The sequence below is a fragment of the Blennius ocellaris genome, assembly GCF_963422515.1.
Source record: "Blennius ocellaris genome assembly, contig: SCAFFOLD_74, whole genome shotgun sequence".
Lineage (NCBI taxonomy): Eukaryota > Metazoa > Chordata > Actinopteri > Blenniiformes > Blenniidae > Blennius > Blennius ocellaris.
This window is the reverse complement of record NW_027662030.1, coordinates 210,619-230,392: the sequence shown is the minus strand read 5'-3', so window position 1 is coordinate 230,392 and position 19,774 is coordinate 210,619. Positions and strand designations below refer to the sequence as shown.

The following is a 19,774-nucleotide window of genomic DNA, read 5'->3' as shown; positions in this document are numbered from 1 at the left end:
TGAGGTCCAGGAGTGCCGCACAGCAGGGGGTGTCGGACACCCTGATGTCTGAAAGTTACTAATAACTTCCAGTTTTAAACAAAATGATGCGACTCCAGGACAAACTGCAGTGACGCTGCTTGGATTATTGCTATCGAAGGAGGATTAGCATTCCAGAAAACCATTAATGCTGAAGGTGGCGTGAATCCTGTCTTTACCAACATCAGCTTCACTTCTTTACCAACATCAGCTTCACTTCTTTACCAACATCAGCTTCACTTCTTTACCAACATCAGCTTCACTTCTTTACCAACATCAGCTTCACGTCTTTACCAACATCAGCTTCACTTCTTTACCAACATCAGCTTCACTTCTTTACCAACATCAGCTTCACTTCTTTACCAACATCAGCTTCACGTCTTTACCAACATCAGCTTCACTTCTTTACCAACATCAGCTTCACTTCTTTACCAACATCAGCTTCACGTCTTTACCAACATCAGCTTCACTTCTTTACCAACATCAGCTTCACTTCTTTACCAACATCAGCTTCACTTCTTTACCAACATCAGCTTCACTTCACTCAGCACCTGGGCAAACAAGCTCACTTTCATAAAGTTCAGATTCTTTTGCACACTTTCCGTTTAAATTCAGGAATGTTTCATATCATGAACAATAAGCGATGCAACTGTGTGACACTGCAGTGACCTGGCACCCGAAGGAAAAGACGTTTGCTGTCGATTCCTCCTGATGTGTAATCAGCAAAAATCTCAGGATGATTTCATTTCTCCTTCTGAACCGATACTGAGGGTTGGTATCTGAGCTACAGTACTCAGACGATGCTATGCCCCCCCCCCCCCCCAACATCCAACATCCAAGTACAATCCAACATTTCACTTCTCCAAATGAGAAGCGCCCAGACAGATTCAACAAACTGACAATCACTACTACGCAGCCAGGAATCTTTTCTGTGTGGAATTAAAGGAAACCTCAGAAAGTGAGAAGAATTACAGCCCAGCTGGAGTGCGGAGACATTTTGAAACCGTTTATATCAAAGTGTAACAGCTGCAGGACTCATAATCATGACAAATATGCACAATGTCCATATATTAAAAGACCAATGCTTCCAAATAATGTGCATTGAAATTCACAGGATAGAGGCACAAGATCAAAGAGACTCAAGAAAAACATCAAAGTCGTGAAACACTGCAGTTAAAAGCAACTAAAAGAAACACAGTGCAGTGGAATCTGGTTAAAGCTGGCTCCAAGACGAAAAAGAGCACGCACGCGCACACACGCACACACACACACACACACACACACACACACACACACACACACACACACACACACACACACACACACACACACACACACACACACACACACACACACACACACACACACACACACACACACACACACACACACACACACACACAGGGTCAGATTGGAGCCTGTGGTCTTTATGTATAGTCTCACTGTTGAAGGTGAAAACTCAGAATTATTATTAGAATTAAATATCCTCCATGAATAAAGAGGGAAAATCTTCAGAATGTTTCTTTTGTCGGCAGTTTCCATTCAAACATTTTTAACCTTCGGAGCAGTAACAGATGGAGTCATTTCTAAACCATCTGAAAATACGACCGTAGTTAAACAAGAACAGCTTTTTAAATGTCGTTCGGTTATTAAACGATCCCGAGTTCATGTCGTTGATGGTTTCACCTCATTCGAAATCAATTTGGTGTGAATGAGACAACTGGAGAAGAAATGTGACGTGTAAATACGAACAGAAAATAATTATTGGGGGGATCTTTTGAAATGCTTCTAATAAAATAAGATAATCCTTTAATAATCTCACAGATGGAGGGTTAGCCCTCATCTGATGACATCAACTTCTCTGAAAAGTTGGGACATGCGCTCAGACAGTTACTAAAGATTGAACATTTAAACCGGATTATGTTCATTGTTTCTATTAGCATTCTGACGTACAGAAAAAAGGCCCAATTTCAATTTCCAGAGTTCAAACTATCCTGAAATCTGTGCACAGGTGACAGGGTCAAAGGTCAAAACTGGATGATTCTCCTATACAACAGTGCTCTTTCTCTTATTGGACTCAGTTTCAACCAGACACAACGACAACATGTGATTTTACTCTGGTCTATTTGTTGTGCTTCTGTCCTGTTGCCTGGTCTGACGTGGAAATCATGAAGAGAACTATGATCTGTTGTCAACAAGCTCCATGTTGACCTGCAGCACACAAATGCAAAGTGCATGGAAACACTTTTCTGGTGTTCAGCTCATTTTGTGGTATTTACAGAGCAAATGTTAGTGTAAATAATGTGCAGCCCTAGTTTGAATGTAGAGGATTGGTCATCGTTGTTTCAATCCCAAATGAAAAAGCAGGTGAACAGACATACTTCTCTCTCTGAATGTGCAGCTCCGCTTCCAGTGTCGCTGAGGTGTGAAGCAACAGCCGTACATCTGAGGACCTCCTGCAGAGCCATGCAGTAACCACACCGTAACCACACCGTAACCACACACCTGCGTCAACTTCATCCAACTTCACATCTGACTCCAAACATTCACTGAGATCAGCCTATTCTGACAGCAAAGCCAGACTCCATTTAACCCTTAGAAACATGGACACACACACACACACACACACACACACACACACACACACACACACACACACACACACACACACACACACACACACACACACACACACACACACACACACACACACACACACACACACACACACACACACACACACACACACACACACACACACACACACAGCTGAAGGCCTGGTAATGTGATGATCTCCTTTGTTTCCCAGTTCTAAACTGATCAGACACGCTGAGCTGCTGTCAGTCCGACCACCCAAACTGTTCGCTACGCCAGACCCATCTCCTCCAACACACTCCTGGGTGACTCATCCTCCTGCAGAGAGAGAGAGAGAGAGAGAGAGAGAGAGAGAGAGAGAGAGCGAGAGAGACAAGAGAGAGAACAAGAGAGAGAGAGAGAGAGAGCGCTGAGAGAGAGAGAGCGCGAGAGAGAGAGAGAGCGAGACAGAGAGAGAGTGCGAGAGAGAGAGAGAGAGAGCGAGACAGAGAGAGAGAGCGAGAGAGAGAGAGAGAGAGAGAGCGAGAGAGAACAAGAGAGAGAACAAGAGAGAGAGAGAGAGAGAGCGCGAGAGAGAGAGAGCGCGAGAGAGAGAGAGAGAGAGAGCGAGACAGAGAGAGAGTGCGAGAGAGAGAGAGAGAGAGAGCGAGACAGAGAGAGAGAGAGAGAGAGAGAGAGAGCGAGAGAGAACAAGACAGAGAGCGTGAGCGAGAGAGAGAGAGCAAGAGAATGAGAGACAGAGAGAGAGAGACACAGAGAGAGAGAGAGAGAGAGAGCGAGAGAGAGAGAGAGAGAGCGAGAGAGAGAGAGAGAGAGATACAGAAAAGCACAAGACACGGTTTAAAAGAACCATCAACGTATAAACATCAGATGAATCTTTTCCAGATGAAAAAGGTCAAATTCATTGTAGTTTGTAGTGTGAATCCGTCTGTTGGGCTGAGAAGTGAAGCGTCCAGGTAAAGTTTACAAGGACAACAGTTTTCTGCCTCCAAGTTCATTAAACAAATAAAAAGTGGATGTGACATCGACTGAGAAAGATCTATTCCGGCCTTTGTTTGTGGACTTTCCATGTTCTTCCTGTGCATGTGTGGGTTTTCTTTGAGTACTCCGATTACTTCCCACCGTTCACAAAGGTGGCATTCAGAAGCACTCTCGAATACTTCCTGAAGTTACCTGTAGCGTCGACTGCTGCTCTGACAGATTAAACCAGAACTTGACAGAGAAAAGTTCAATTAACGTCACAATAAAAGAAATAAAGTTGAGAAAAACCACGGCCGAGGTCTGTGTGTGATTTCTCCACCAGACCAGATACAACAGTACGTTCTGAAAACAAGCGGACATTTCTTTTCAAACCTGCCACTGCTCCTGCAATCTGCATTCCCAGTGAAACACTGGACACATTCAAAAGAGCCGTTCGGGGCCAAAGGCTGCACGTTAGAGCAAACTGCTGGAAAAGTGCAGTTTGGTGCTTGAATGTTGGAAGCAACAAACATCCAAGAAGGCAAAGGAGGATCTCAGGTTCTGTTTGTCCTTTGCAAACACTGTACGTTGTTCCACCAGTTCAACGTGAATTCATCCACTCTTCCCACACACATCTCTATTCTTTACTCCATTTTTCATTTCAGTGGTTTTCTCCTGAGTGGGTCAGTAGGAGTCTGTGTCTGTGAGCACGAGAGGAAATTGCTCAAATTACTTACCGTATTTTCTGCCCTATAAGGCACCTAAATACCTCAAATTTTCTCAAAAGCTGCCAGTGCGCCTTATAGCCCAGTGCGCCTTATATATGGACGATTGATCTACTCAAGACTGCTATTTCACAGCTGAACAACCAGAAGCTTTTATTTTGACAACTCTAACTTGGCAACCGGATCTTCAGAGCGGACGACACTCCACACAACACCTTCATCACTCATGGTTGCACACCAACATTCTAACAAACCAAAATAAACTAGATGAAATAATGACTCCCTAAACTGGGGAACAAAAACACATAAACACAATCAACACAACACCAAGCCCAACAACAACCCACAATAACCTCCAACAACACAAAACATGAATTTGTCGCTGCAAGGCATGATGGGACATCATGCCTTGCAGCGACAAATTCAACCTGAGCTCCTCAGTGCAGCCGATAGAAACTCCCATAATTCATTGCAGCTGTTTGTGGTGTTTTAAATGCAATTATTGGGGGTTCTATTTGGTTTGTGGTGTCGGTAATAATTGTGTTGTGTTGTGTTTTTGTTGCTTAGTTCATGTAGTTTAGTTTATTACCGGTAGTTGTAAGTTGTCAACCAGCAGTGAAGAATGTTTTGTGTGTAGTGTCCTCCTGGCATAGGCTGCAGGTAGGACTATCAAAATAAAGTGTGTGCACCTCTCTGGGTGTTAGAATCAGTGGAAAATGTAACCTAATGGCTTTGAGCTGTAAAGGTTGCTGACCACTGGTCTACTCCATGTGCCTTATACGGCGGTGTGCCTTATATATGAATGAAGTTATAAATTATGTCAATTGATGTAGGTGCGCCTTATACACTGGTGTGCCTTATAGGGCGGAAAATACGGTAATATGTTAAAATGGCTGAAATGATGAAAAATCAAAAAATGACTAAAACGGCTCAAATAAAGAAGAAAGTTGACTTCCTCCCACCTGTGTTGCACTAGCTTTGCCTGACAACAGGTCCAGGATGTGGAGCACAATAAAATGGAAAGCAGTGAAACTGTGAAGTGAGAATTAATTGGGGAGCTGAATTTTTCAACGGAGTGAAATAGCTTTGATTTTATCGCGACACACACTCAAACCAACACATTCAAGTTCAAATGAGACCATTCAGATTCAGATTTAAAGAATTTAACTTCACTTCCTACTGGCACAATGGTGCAGAAAACAGCTACAGCAAAACTACGAGCTGTGTGATCTTCACTTTGAAGGTTACACATGTTTGGCTCCAGAAGAACGTCGAGTGCTGGAAACTGTTAAAGAACAATTGAGGTCATAAAGCTTGCTGCCTCTTCTGATCCGTGTGTGTTGAAGGTTTGTGAAGCACAGACCTCCTGCAGCAGGTCAGCTTGCTCGATGGCTTTGAGGACGCTCTTCTTCGACGTGTCCTGGATTTCTCCTCCCATCAGGAACTCGTCTAAAATGAAGTAGGCCTTCTCAAAGTTAAAGATGATGTCCAGCTCACACACCTGGGAATGAGAAAGGTAAAGCCTGCTTTAAGCTGCGACTGCAGGGCCAGTCCTGTGCGCTCAGACTGAACACTCACGCTGCCAAAGTATTTATCCAGCAGCTCTACGAAGCGATGGATGACTTCCAGTGTGATCAGCTCATTGTCCTGCTCTTCAATAGCACAACAGAAATATAGGCTGGCGTACCTGTACGACAAGCACAAAAACAACGTTGTCACCAAGAAAAGTATTTCCACTGTGAACACAAGCATAAGTTCAGGTGTGCTGCCAGCTTTCAATGGCAACCAGCAGACGTCTCGCACAGAAACCCACGAGCAGAGACACTTCACAAGTCTGTCTGCCGCTCAGCTCATCTCGTCCTCACTGAGCATGTGCAAGGAAGCGGCGCTGCAGGTCCACTTTTACAGGACGGGGGGGGGGGGGGGGTCGCGGTCAGTCTGGCACCCTGTGGAGCGTCAATATGGACGACCTCTGAGATGCTCATCAGATCATTCTTCATAATACACCTTCCTAAGTGTCTTAACGGTTCATATTAGAGCTTTACTTGTGTGTGTGTGTGTGTGTGTGTCGGGGGGGGGGGTCGGCAGAACAGAGATGGTGGTGGGATTTGCTGTTGCACGATCGTCAGCATAGCAGTGGAAATGATTTGCCCGAGGGGAAGCGTGTGGATGGTGAAGAGGAGGGGGTGGAGCACTGAGGAAGTGTGGAACTTGTAGTTGCTGGTGGAGACAGAATGGTGGCGGGTGGAGAGGGAGGAGGTGAACCAGAGGAGAGCTGAGTCATGACTGGAGACCGTGGAGGAGGACGGTGTGATCAATGGAGGTGAAGGCAGCGGACAGGTGGAGCCGGAGGAGGGTGGGAATGGAACCAGTGTCAGCAGCAAGGAGGAGATGGTTGATTTCTTTAAGCAAGGCAGTTTCAAAGAGCTGAGAGCAGTGGAGGCGTAGTTGGAGTTGCGTGATGACGAAGCGTTCCAGAAGATTGGAGATGGTGTGAAGTTGTCCAGGTTGCCAGGATTGAGGCCAGGTTTCTTCAGCAGGGGAGTGATGGAGGAGAGTTTGAGTGCAGAAGGGACAGAGGCAGTGGTCAGACGTGTGTTTAGAATGAGGTGATGAGAGGGAGGAGGGTGGGAATACAGGCTTTGAGCAGGGAGACGAGATGGGATCAAGATGGCAGCTGGACAATATCATGGTGGAGAAGAGTTTGCTGTGTCCGACGGGGACAGAGGGGGAAAGGAGGGAAACTACAGGAAGGGATGAAGGGATGAAGGCAGTTCACATCTAAAGGTTCGAAAAGTGGAGCAAGTGAATTATGTATGGTTTGGATTTTTGTGTGAAAGGATGACAGGAAGTTGTTGCATTTGTCTGTTGTGAATGTTGAGGTGATGTTGTCCTTGGGTTTGGTCAGTTTAGCAGGTGTGGAGAATGGAATGTGAGGGTTGAGGGTTCGGAGTGGCTGATCTGAGAATAGGGCAGTTTGAGAGTGGTGTTGAGTGTAGTGACAGAGGGTTTGGAGGCCAGGGACACCGTCTTTCTATGTTGCTATGTATGCTAATCAGAGTCCTGCTGCTTCAGAGTCCCACCCACCTGTTAGGTAGGGGTGTGTGTGTGTGTGTGTGTGTGTAGACATGAGAGCAGCATATGGATTTTCAACATTAGACACAGTACAACAGCAATTGTACTACACACAAAACAAAGACCTGCTATGACTGCTCACCTGGTTCTGCAGGTTTCTTCCTGTGAAAAACTTCATTTCCACAGCGACTTAAGCTTGCTCATGTGAATTGGTTGTGTTTGCTCTATAAAAGTACCTTGAATAGATTGTGTTGTTTGGTGCTATATTAGTAAAGTTGAATTGAATCATCATCATCTTCATCATCATCATGTACTGTCTCAGCATATTCTACAGCAACAATGGCTGTAAATCCAAGGGCTGCACTGGAGGGTCACACCATGACTAAAACTCAACTCTGCTTATTAAGAATAAATATTCAAATAAAAAAGAAATAGCTTCCGTTTCTGTCCCGTGCGACTCGAGTGCTCGTCTTAGAGTTTTGTCTGTTTGTGGGTTTTAACGTTATAACTGAGGACAGCTTCACAAACTAATCTCATTTCTTTACCTATGAAATAAGTAACTAAATACTAATGAGAGTGAGCCCCCGATGCCAGTTCATACAGCGTCCCCCAGGTGGCCACAGACTAAAACATATATTGCATATACAACAGGAAGTGGTGATCACATGTTAATAACACATGGGCATGAGTTATTATCTCATTACTACGAGGGCCTGAAAAGGGCCCCGTCTACACCAAGTTTCAACAATGCAGTTTTCTTTTTGAAATAAATGTGTCTCTACATGTGAGCCAGATGACGGTGTAAACGTTCTGGATCAGGGGTACTCACACCCGGCCCCGGGGGCTGATGTCCTGCACGTTCTAGATTTCAGCACACCTCCATCTAATGATGATGTCATAAACAAGCTTGTAACGAAGGTCAGGAACCCCTTGTTGTATTCTGGGGTGTTGCAACTGGGAGACCTAAGACATGCAGGCCAGGGGCCGTCCAGGCCCCAACGGAGGGCCCCTGTTTTACATGATGGTGTAGTTCAGGGGCCGTCCAGGCCCCAACGGAGGGCCCCTGTTTTACATGATGGTGTAGTTCAGGGGCCACCCAGGCCCCAACGGAGGGCCCCTGTTTTACATGATGGTGTAGTTCAGGGGCCGTCCAGGCCCCAACGGAGGGCCCCTGTTTTACATGATGGTGTAGTTCAGGGGCCGCCCAGGCCCCAACGGAGGGCCCCTGTTTTACATGATGGTGTAGTTCAGGGGCCGTCCAGGCCCCAACGGAGGGCCCCTGTTTTACATGATGGTGTAGTTCAGGGGCCGTCCAGGCCCCAACGGAGGGCCCCTGTTTTACATGATGGTGTAGTTCAGGGGCCGCCCAGGCCCCAACGGAGGGCCCCTGTTTTACATGATGGTGTAGTTCAGGGGCCGTCCAGGCCCCAACGGAGGGCCCCTGTTTTACATGATGGTGTAGTTCAGGGGCCGCCCAGGCCCCAACGGAGGGCCCCTGTTTTACATGATGGTGTAGTTCAGGGGCCGTCCAGGCCCCAACAGAGGGCCCCTGTTTTACATGATGGTGTAGTTCAGGGGCCGTCCAGGCCCCAACGGAGGGCCCCTGTTTTACATGATGGTGTAGTTCAGGGGCCGTCCAGGCCCCAACGGAGGGCCCCTGTTTTACATGATGGTGTAGTTCAGGGGTCGGCAACCTCTAATGCTCAAAGAGCCATTTGGTCCCATTTCACACTGAACACAATACCCAAAGAGCTGCAGGCTTTTATTTTGACACTCCCCCAGGCAGACCATGCCAGGAGGACACGACACACAAAACAGAAACTCCCATAATGCATTGCAGCTCTCAGCTGGGATTGTTAGAACCATGAGTGTGAGCGGTGAGGCTTTCAATGTCCTTGAGTTGTTGTGTGATTCACTATAAATTGCGTTACTCTTAACAAGTTCGCAACGAACCTCTTGGGACTGCCGGCGCTCCACAGCGCAGCAGTTTTACTGTGAAAGGTACAGGAAGCTCCTAGCTTCAGATACCAGTTGAGCCGCTGTCCCGCACTTCTACGTTCTTCATGCTGTTTTTGTTGCGTACTGAAGTTACATCGCTGCGCCTACATTTTACCCTGCTCTTTGTAGCAGGACTGCGCTCTGGGTGGCCTTGCCTCCTTACGTCCCTCTGGGATGAACTGCAGTGGGACAGAGGCTCCAGGAGCCGCAGTGGAGGGACCAAAGAGCCACGGTTTGCCGACCCCCGGTGTAGTTAAAGGTACAATTTGGAAGAGAAGAGTGTTTTAACCCAGGAGGGAACAGCTGACACACAAACCGTCATCAATGGTTCCTTCTCGCTCATGCGCTGAACTATTTACTAGCACTGTAGTGTTCATGCGCAGTGGCAGCGTTTCCAGAAAGTTCCATTTTGGAAGCCATTTTGAATTCCCGTGACTCAGAGCATCGTTGTCGTGGAAACGGGGCCTTAGCACAGTTCCTGAAGACGGCGGCAGTAAGTCAACCGGTGTGCGATCCAGAACTCGTACCTTTTATAGACAATCTTTAGGTCCCTCCATTCTAGAAAACTGCACATCTTTGGTTTGCGAGCGAGCACGATCTGCATCAGCTCCCGGACCATCTTCTTCTTGTCCCGCTCGGCTGTGGCCGTGTACCACTTCTGCAGCCGCAGCTTCCCCTGCCGGCTGAACAGCAGCATGAACCGCATCTGCACAGCAGGAGGGAAACAGGCATCACACATCCCATCAGATCATCAGGAATACTCCTCCCACACAAGTGCAAGTTGTTAGTGAGATGTTGACACATCCTTTCATTTACCACATTCTGCAAGGACACATTTACCATTACTTTCACAAAAGAACAAGATCAGATCAACCTTTTTAATCCCGCAAAGTGAGAAAATGGTAGCAGCAAAAGAACAAATTAATATTAAAAAAAATGACAGATAAACACGTGTGTGAAAAGTATTTCCAGCTCAGCCAGTTGAAATCCTGTCACATCAGGAGATTTATTAAAACAAGTTTAGGAAAGTAGAAAAAAGTTGCATGAAATGATTCATATGTGGAACTCGGCCTGGGCAATAAACCGAAAATGTACAGATACTGAAATTTCTGAAAATGACTGAGGTCGTTTTGTCCATGTCGGTATATTCAGTGTTTAAAAAAGAAAGGTTGGTTTTGAGTGTGGCGGTGGCCGGTCCCTTTAAGACGCTGTACTGCATCAGAGACGTGACTCCACCCATCCAGGCTGTAACAAAGATGGAGAGAGGAGGAGTTGTAGCGGCTGTTGGGGGACTGAAGTGAACGGCTTTAGAAGCCATGGAAGCAAATCCTCCGTATTTAGAATCAGCAGGCAGAGTGACGCCGGCTGCTGGAAGCCACGCCTCCATCACGGGACGAGCGCCGTGTGGAGAGGCGGCGTCTGTCGGGCTGGACGTGAAAAGTCATTTTAGTCATTTAATACTCAAAATATGTAAGTTCTTTCAGGAGAATTAGATTAGACGGTCTTTTCTCACATCACTGTGGAGAAATCCTGTTTTCAGATGAACTCACGCTCTAATCCTCTCATCCTTCTCATTTCAAGTCATCTGTGCTCCTCAGCTCAATACATCTCAACTCAAAGTACTTCATTTGTATTTTCTTCATTTATTTTCAGACAGTGTAGTTTTCCGGTCCTTTAAAGTGGCAATAAATAGATCCAGGGGAGTCATACTATCAATATAACTGCTACATGCAGGGGGCGCAGTGGAGTAGTTATCGTCCATTTAGCATTATCCAGGTGAACTGATCAATATATCCTGATATTGATTTGAGGCCATATCGCCCAGCACTACATTAATTGTTATGCAAGTGTTACAATTGTATTGTCATTTTGATGATTTCAATGGACTCTTGCATTGTACGACTTTGTAACGTTGTACTGTTTCTCTGGGTCACTCAGGTGCAGAGGGGAGCAGCTCTTTTACTCCTCTCCCAGGTTGACCGAGGGGAAGGAGAGGTTTGGGCTGGATCCTCGGCTCAAAGTCTCTGGGGTGCATTCTCTGTGACTGTCCACCTGATTAGGTAAACATCTGCACAGTCTTATGTGTATAGTTGTGTTGGAAGGGCTGGTTTATGTACCTCGGAGGGGCTGTGAGTCAAGGGGGAGTTTGTGCGACTATTAAATTCCAAGCAAAGAAAGAAAAATGAGACGAAACAAAGAATGTTTTTGCCGGAGCAAAATGTGATATCATCATGAATGTTGTAAGTGTGAATGTGAATGCATTATTCCATCTTATATTCTAAAGTCTCCATCTATTACCGTATTTTCTGCCCTATAAGGCATCGGATTATAAGGCTCACCTACATTAATTGACATAATTTACAACTTTGTTCATATATAAGGCACACCGCCCTATAAGGTGCATGGAATAGACCAGTGGTCACAACCTTTATAGCTCAAAGCCATTAGGTTATATTTTCCACTGATTCTAACACCCAGAGAGGTACACACACTTTATTTTGATAGTCCTTCCTGCAGCCTTATGCCAGGAGGACACTACACACAAAACCTTCTTCACTGCTGGTTGACAACTTACAACTACCAGTAATAATAATGATAATAAACTAAACTACGTGAAGTAAGCAACAAAAACACAACATAACACAATTATTACCGACACCACAAACCAAATAGAACCCCCAATAATTGCATTTAAAACACCACAAACAGCTGCAATGAATTATGGGAGTTTCTATCGGCTGCACTGAGGAGCTCAGGATGTCCCATCATGCCTTGCAGCGACAAATTTTGTGTTGTTGGAGGTTATTGTGGGTTTTTGTTGGGCTTGTGTGTGTGTTGATTGTGTTTATGTGTTTTTGTTCCCCAGTTTAGGGAGTCATTATTTCATCTAGTTTATTTTGGTTTGTTAGAATGTTGGTGTGCAACCATGAGTGATGAAGGTGTTGTGTGGAGTGTCGTCCGCTCTGAAGATCCGGTAGCGAAGTTAGAGTTGTCAAAATAAAAGCTTTTGGGTGTTCAGCTGGCAAATAGCAGTCTCAAGTAGTGCAATTCTTCCATATATAAGGCGCACCGGGTGATAAGGCGCACTGGCAGCTTTGGAGAAAATTTGAGGTATTTAGGTGCCTTATAGTGCGGAAAATACGGTATGTGTATTGGTAGTAGTGTTGATCTCACGATCAAAAAGGAGGGATTTGTTGTAGAAAATCTCAGATCTGTTAGATTTTCAGGCCCACATTCCCACTGATAAGTAATAATCTGCCAGGTCACGGCCCCCCAGGCCGGGGACGTTGTTGTTAGGTTGGAGCCCCTTAATCAACGTTGTTCTTGCTGGCGGCGCCAGAAACTGGCCTTGGAGGATGAGATTACAGGGAAGCGACTTTATATACAACGGAGGAGAGTGTGTAAGGAGGGTCAGAGTGTGTGTGTGTGTGTGTGAGGATGTTTGTGGAGTGTGGAGCTCCGGCTGTACGTCTCAATACATTCCCCTCTGAGCATCTCACCCTGTGTCTCATCTTTCCAAACCTCCGGCCGTCACTGCAGAGCAGAAATGATCCACTACAAGAACTACATAAAGCTCTGCGATGTTCCCCTAACCTCTTTGTCCGACCGGCTTTTGATGTTTTCCTGATCATGTGTGTTCCAGCAGCAGCGTTTCAGAGGAGGAACAGTTTGGTGACCTGACTCTTCTCACTGCTTGGGATTTTAGTGCTTCTAACTGTTGCAATATATAAATATCACATGTTGATATGCTGATAAGAATCAATTTGCTCTATGAGTAGTGTTTGATGAACGTCGGTGAATGGTTGAATCATTCTGGGTGGTTCCCTTTCCCCCAAAGCGGCAACGCATTTGACATGTTAATTGTGAACAAACCAGACCGTCAAAGAGCTTTGAGCTGAGGTGAAACAATGGAAACTTTACAAATGTGTTTGTTCTCAGTTTGTCACAAGACATCAGAGGTCTGCACTATTTAGAACCAAGACATTTCTGCACGATTTCGACCAACGAGAAGTTGCCTGGAGCCACGAAGCATGCTTCACTTAATGAGAACATTTTAAAATGGTTTAAACATTTGGTACTTTGAAAGACATAACTCAACATGCATTCAGCTGATAGCTGTGAATCAAGTTAAGCTGATGACACGTTACTTTTACAGGCTGTTTAGGACAATTCTGAGCAATTATCAACATATAAAAACTGAAAATATCGCAGATTGTTAGGCTTTACACCCATACTTAAAGAAAGGACATTCTCGCTGCAAGGCGAGCGTGCGAACCAGCGTGCAGCCATACCTTCTTAGAAAAACATTCGTCCTCAAGACTACAAATAAATGATGTAATACATATGCCAGGCCTTGAGGTGGCATCAAATACCTCCAAAACAGCAGTGAGAAGACTCCTGCTCCTCCTCACACTCAACAAGTCCAACATATCAGCTTATTAAAGCGGAGAGCATCAGTAGCTTCAGCAGCACGACGTACAGGGACGTCATCGTTTGTCGCAAATGTGCATTTTTCCCCCAATGCATATTTCTATGAAGAGCCGGCATTTGATAATTTCTAGACTCGAGGATGCATTTATTTTTTTTAAAAACATTTAGGACTTTGGGACTAAAACACAGCACCGTGAGTTTGATCAGCCAAAAACTGTGTTTACAAGAAACTGTGTTGTCGTGTGGACAGGACCTGAATGTCCCTCAGGAAGACATGAGCATTTACCTGCTTCATCGCCAACATTTATAAAGGACTAACAATTTTTACATTATTTGTTGGTTACGTAATATTTAAATAGTTTTAACATCTTTGCAGTTTTATTTTTTCCAATTCATTTGAGCCGTTTGAGCCATTTTTCTTTCCACATATCAAACGCATAAACCAGCAGTACTGATAGGTCCAGTCCGTCCTCGGTCTGCAGTCCATCCTCGGTCCCGTCCGCCCTCGGTCCCGTCCAGACCATCCTCGGTCCCGTCCAGACCATCCTCGGTCCGCAATCCGTCCTCGGTCCAGTCTGTGCTCAGTCAGGTCAAGTCCGTCCTCGTTCCAGTCCAGTGTGTCCAGTCCGTCCTCGTTCCAGTCTGTGCTCAGTCAGGTCCAGTCCATCCTCGTTCCAGTCCAGTGTGTCTAGTTCGTCCTCGTTCCAGTCCAGTGTGTCTAGTTCGTCCTCGTTCCAGTCCAGTGTGTCTAGTCCGTCCTCGTTCCAGTCCAGTGTGTCCAGTCCGTCCTCGTTCCAGTCCAGTGTGTCTAGTTTGTCCTTGTTCCAGTCCAGTGTGTCTAGTCCGTCCTCGTTCCAGTCCAGTGTGTCTAGTCCGTCCTCGTTCCAGTCCAGTGTGTCTAGTTTGTCCTTGTTCCAGTCCAGTGTGTCTAGTCCGTCCTCGTTCCAGTCCAGTGTGTCTAGTTCATCCTCGTTCCAGTCCAGTGTGTCTAGTTCGTCCTCGTTCCAGTCCAGTGTGTCTAGTCCGTCCTCGTTCCAGTCCAGTGTGTCTAGTTCGTCCTCGTTCCAGTCCAGTGTGTCTAGTCCGTCCTCGGTCCAGTCCAGTGTGTCTAGTCCGTCCTCGGTCCAGTCCAGTGTGTCTAGTCCGTCCTCGGTCCAGTCCAGTGTGTCTAGTTCGTCCTCGTTCCAGTCCAGTGTGTCTAGTCCGTCCTCGTTCCAGTCCAGTGTGTCTAGTCCGTCCTCGTTCCAGTCCAGTGTGTCTAGTTCGTCCTCGTTCCAGTCCAGTGTGTCTAGTCCGTCCTCGTTCCAGTCCAGTGTGTCTAGTTCGTCCTCGTTCCAGTCCAGTGTGTCTAGTCCGTCCTCGTTCCAGTCCAGTGTGTCTAGTTCGTCCTCGTTCCAGTCCAGTGTGTCTAGTTCGTCCTTGTTCCAGTCCAGTGTGTCCGGTCCGTCCTCGGTCCAGTCCAGTGTGTCTAGTCCGTCCTCGTTCCAGTCCAGTGTGTCTAGTCCGTCCTCGTTCCAGTCCACTGTGTCTAGTTCGTCCTCGTTCCAGTCCACTGTGTCCAGTCCGTCCTCGTTCCAGTCCAGTGTGTCTAGTCCGTCCTCGTTCCAGTCCAGTGTGTCTAGTCCGTCCTCGTTCCAGTCCAGTGTGTCTAGTTCGTCCTCGTTCCAGTCCAGTGTGTCTAGTCCGTCCTCGTTCCAGTCCAGTGTGTCTAGTTTGTCCTCGTTCCAGTCCAGTGTGTCTAGTTTGTCCTCGTTCCAGTCCAGTGTGTCTAGTCCGTCCTCGTTCCAGTCCAGTGTGTCTAGTTCGTCCTCGTTCCAGTCCAGTGTGTCTAGTTCGTCCTCGTTCCAGTCCAGTGTGTCTAGTCCGTCCTCGTTCCAGTCCAGTGTGTCTAGTCCGTCCTCGGTCCAGTCCAGTCTGTTCACAGTCCAGTTCGTCCTCGGTCCCGTCTGTCCTCCGTCCCATCCGTCCTCGGTCCAGTCAGAAAGCAGGCAGGGTAAATACTGAATACTGCTGTAAGTGGAACTTAAAGAATAACTAACTAAACAACCTGACGGAAGAAATACTGACTGACTACTACGACTTGAAGCACAAAAGAAAATATGCACGTGTCTGCTATGTGACTTGAGAAAAGTCAGAAGTGAGACCTTCATAATTATGGGGGAAAGGGGTCTGAGAAACAGGCAGGAATGTAACCTTCATAATGGCTGAAAATAGAATTCAACCATCAGACATGTGGGTGTGATGTTGTGCAATATGCTCCATGTGGACTGCAGCTACAGGAGCTTTAGACAAGTCACCAACACGTTCAACATTCTACATGATCACAGCTCTCATCAAACACATTTACTGTTACTTCTACAACAAAAGTGTACTTACATCCAATGGCTACCAGTCCTGCTTTCTTGTTCTGTTCTATTTACGACACAGTGAAAGAGGTGGAGTTCTTAGTTTCAGTGGTAAAACTGGTACACAGCCCTGGGGCTCAGTAGAAACATGGGATTTCACATAGATCATCCTTTGAAAACAGTTGGTGAAGCTACAAACCCCCTCACACACAACCGAGTACGTCATGTCACAGTAAATACATACCAGGCAGGAACAGGTCAGAGAAAAAGAACAAGACAGGATAAAAAAGCTCCAACAGCACATTTACTTAATGACAGAACAAAGTTCAGGCCCGACAGCTGGATAACGCTCTCCTACTGACACTAATACTGGAGCTGATTTTGAATTCAGGCACAAGAAACTCAGTGAAATCAACTCTGCAACCTTCATTTACCAACGATTACATTTCCTACACTTTCCTACCAAATGGAGCCTTTAGTCACAAAACCAAAGAAGAAAACGTAGATAAAATGAAGATAAAAAAGAAACACCGAGTGAAATCGTTTATTCAAACAGGTGTTTCTAGAACAGACTTATTAAGAACATGAAGTCATGTATTTTATAAAATTGTTTAATAAGACCTTGGACTTTCAAGATGTATTACATTGTTGATAAAGTTTAATTGAATGTCCAGATGAGGCAGGCTTTCTCTCATAAATTGTGCTCAGTCACCTGTCAGAAGACTGTGTGCTTTAACAGTTATTACTCTGTTATGGAGTCACGCCTTTATGTGTTCAGATGTGTGCTTTACAGAATCAAACTTCAGCCCTATGGCCTGACTGTCCCTCCACAGTGTTCAGCTCTCTGGTCCCTCCACAGTGTTCAGCTCTCTGGTCCCTCCACAGTGTTCAGCTCTCTGGTCCCTCCACAGTGTTCAGCTCTCTGGTCCCTCCACAGTGTTCAGCTCTCTGGTCCCTCCACAGTGTTCAGCTCTCTGGTCCCTCCACAGTGTTCAGCCCTGTGGCCTGACTGTCCCTCCACAGTGTTCAGCTCTCTGGTCCCTCCACAGTGTTCAGCTCTCTGGTCCCTCCACAGTGTTCAGCCCTGTGGCCTGACTGTCCCTCCACAGTGTTCAGGTGTGTGACCTGGCTGTCCCTCCACAGTGTTCAGCTCTCTGGTCCCTCCACAGTGTTCAGGTGTGTGACCTGACTGTCCCTCCACAGTGTTCAGGTGTGTGACCTGACTGTCCCTCCACAGTGTTCAGCTCTCTGGTCCCTCCACAGTGTTCAGCTCTCTGGTCCCTCCACAGTGTTCAGGTGTGTGACCTGACTGTCCCTCCACAGTGTTCAGGTGTGTGACCTGACTGTCCCTCCACAGTGTTCAGGTGTGTGACCTGACTGTCCCTCCACAGTGTTCAGCTCTCTGGTCCCTCCACAGTGTTCAGCTCTCTGGTCCCTCCACAGTGTTCAGCTCTCTGGTCCCTCCACAGTGTTCAGCTCTCTGGTCCCTCCACAGTGTTCAGCTCTCTGGTCCCTCCACAGTGTTCAGCTCTCTGGTCCCTCCACAGTGTTCAGCCCTGTGGCCTGACTGTCCCTCCACAGTGTTCAGCTCTCTGGTCCCTCCACAGTGTTCAGCTCTCTGGTCCCTCCACAGTGTTCAGCCCTGTGGCCTGACTGTCCCTCCACAGTGTTCAGGTGTGTGACCTGGCTGTCCCTCCACAGTGTTCAGCTCTCTGGTCCCTCCACAGTGTTCAGGTGTGTGACCTGACTGTCCCTCCACAGTGTTCAGGTGTGTGACCTGACTGTCCCTCCACAGTGTTCAGCTCTCTGGTCCCTCCACAGTGTTCAGGTGTGTGACCTGACTGTCCCTCCACAGTGTTCAGGTGTGTGACCTGACTGTCCCTCCACAGTGTTCAGGTGTGTGACCTGACTGTCCCTCCACAGTGTTCAGCTCTCTGGTCCCTCCACAGTGTTCAGGTGTGTGGCCTGACTGTCCCTCCACAGTGTTCAGCTCTCTGGTCCCTCCACAGTGTTCAGCTCTCTGGTCCCTCCACAGTGTTCAGGTGTGTGACCTGACTGTCCCTCCACAGTGTTCAGGTGTGTGACCTGACTGTCCCTCCACAGTGTTCAGGTGTGTGACCTGACTGTCCCTCCACAGTGTTCAGCTCTCTGGTCCCTCCACAGTGTTCAGGTGTGTGACCTGGCTGTCCCTCCACAGTGTTCAGCTCTCTGGTCCCTCCACAGTGTTCAGGTGTGTGACCTGACTGTCCCTCCACAGTGTTCAGCTCTCTGGTCCCTCCACAGTGTTCAGCCCTGTGGCCTGACTGTCCCTCCACAGTGTTCAGGTGTGTGACCTGACTGTCCCTCCACAGTGTTCAGGTGTGTGACCTGACTGTCCCTCCACAGTGTTCAGGTGTGTGACCTGACTGTCCCTCCACAGTGTTCAGGTGTGTGACCTGACTGTCCCTCCACAGTGTTCAGGTGTGTGACCTGGCTGTCCCTCCACAGTGTTCAGGTGTGTGACCTGGCTGTCCCTCCACAGTGCTCAGCCCTGTGGCCTGCACACTGCAGCCCTAACCTGAGTGCAGGTGAGCACTTCCTGGAAACATACACCTTGTTAGCATTAGCCTCGTGTAGCTGCTGCCTCCTCTCAGGCCGACGACACGCAGAAACTCACCATATCTCCGGAGTGTGCTCGAGGTTCTGAAGTTCCACTCGACGTGTCCTCCTGCTCCGGATCGGATTGTCTCACAGAGGACCGACTAACGGAGACTGTCCATGTCTGAGACAGCTCAGCTCCTCTTCTCTACTCACTCTGCACTTCCGCGTTTGCAGCGCATGCGCATTCCACACATTGCCCTGCGTGCTGCCTGACAGGTAAGAGAGATCGGCTGTACCAGCATTGGAAGAGAGAGAGAGAGAGAGCGAGAGAGAGAGAGAGAGAGAGAGAGAGAGAGAGGGAAGGAGGGAGGAAGAGAGAGAGAGAGAGAGAGAGAGACGGAAGTGTGTGAGTGATTACAGAGTGGGAATCTTTTAAAATCCCTCAGTGCTTACTGTGTTAATAAATAGTCATTGATTAAATAATGAATGAATTAATTGTTTGTCCTTTTTATAAGGACCAAATATGCCAATATCAAATAAATAAATACAACCTTAAATTATTAATTAGATGTGTCATTAATTAATTGAAATACCAATTCATGTTATTTAAAAAATATTTCACTATTTAATTATTTCATGGTCCGGTGTTGCTTCATGAATTTATTGTTTATCTGTTAAACTCACCCGTCAAAGTCAGTGGGCGGGGCTAACTCTGATCTAGTCAAACCCATTGCTTTGCTCTGAAGAGTTTCAGAACATGATGGCAACATTACCGAATGATCTGTATGAACTTTACAAGTATTTTCCTGAGATGAGCTCCCACTACAACAGCCTGCGACCAAGATTCAAACGTCACCAAGTAAACCTCTGGAATGGATTCTAAGTTTCAAAATATAGCGGTTACTTTAGTGTAGGAACTGCAGGAACTTTCCAGGGAGTTGATGAGAGATGTTTAAGCACGTAATTTCTCCCTTGCGTACTCAAAAAACGTCACTATGAACAAGGCTCAACGAGCGCACAAAGGGCATGTAGTGCATCTACCAGGCC

At 46.9% G+C, this 19,774-nt stretch overlaps 1 protein-coding gene across 2 annotated transcripts; it reads right to left on the bottom strand.

Moving 5' to 3' along the window:
- Positions 1 to 832: 832 nt before the first annotated feature.
- Positions 833 to 18,928, bottom strand: ap1s1 (adaptor related protein complex 1 subunit sigma 1). Of its 2 annotated transcripts, XM_080521864.1 has the most exons (6): positions 18,804 to 18,924; positions 16,179 to 16,214; positions 9,899 to 10,077; positions 5,877 to 5,985; positions 5,662 to 5,799; positions 833 to 2,931 (listed from the first exon to the last, which is right to left on the bottom strand). In XM_080521864.1, the coding sequence occupies exons 3-6, from the start codon at positions 10,075 to 10,077 to the stop codon at positions 2,884 to 2,886; spliced, it is 474 nt and encodes a 157-aa protein (XP_080377990.1). In that variant the 5' UTR covers positions 16,179 to 16,214; positions 18,804 to 18,924; the 3' UTR covers positions 833 to 2,883. The 2 variants fall into 2 exon arrangements, with proteins under 2 accessions (XP_080377990.1, XP_080377989.1); XM_080521863.1 differs by lacking the exon at positions 16,179 to 16,214 and having other exon boundaries at positions 18,804 to 18,928.
- Between the last annotated feature and the right edge of the window lie 846 nt (positions 18,929 to 19,774).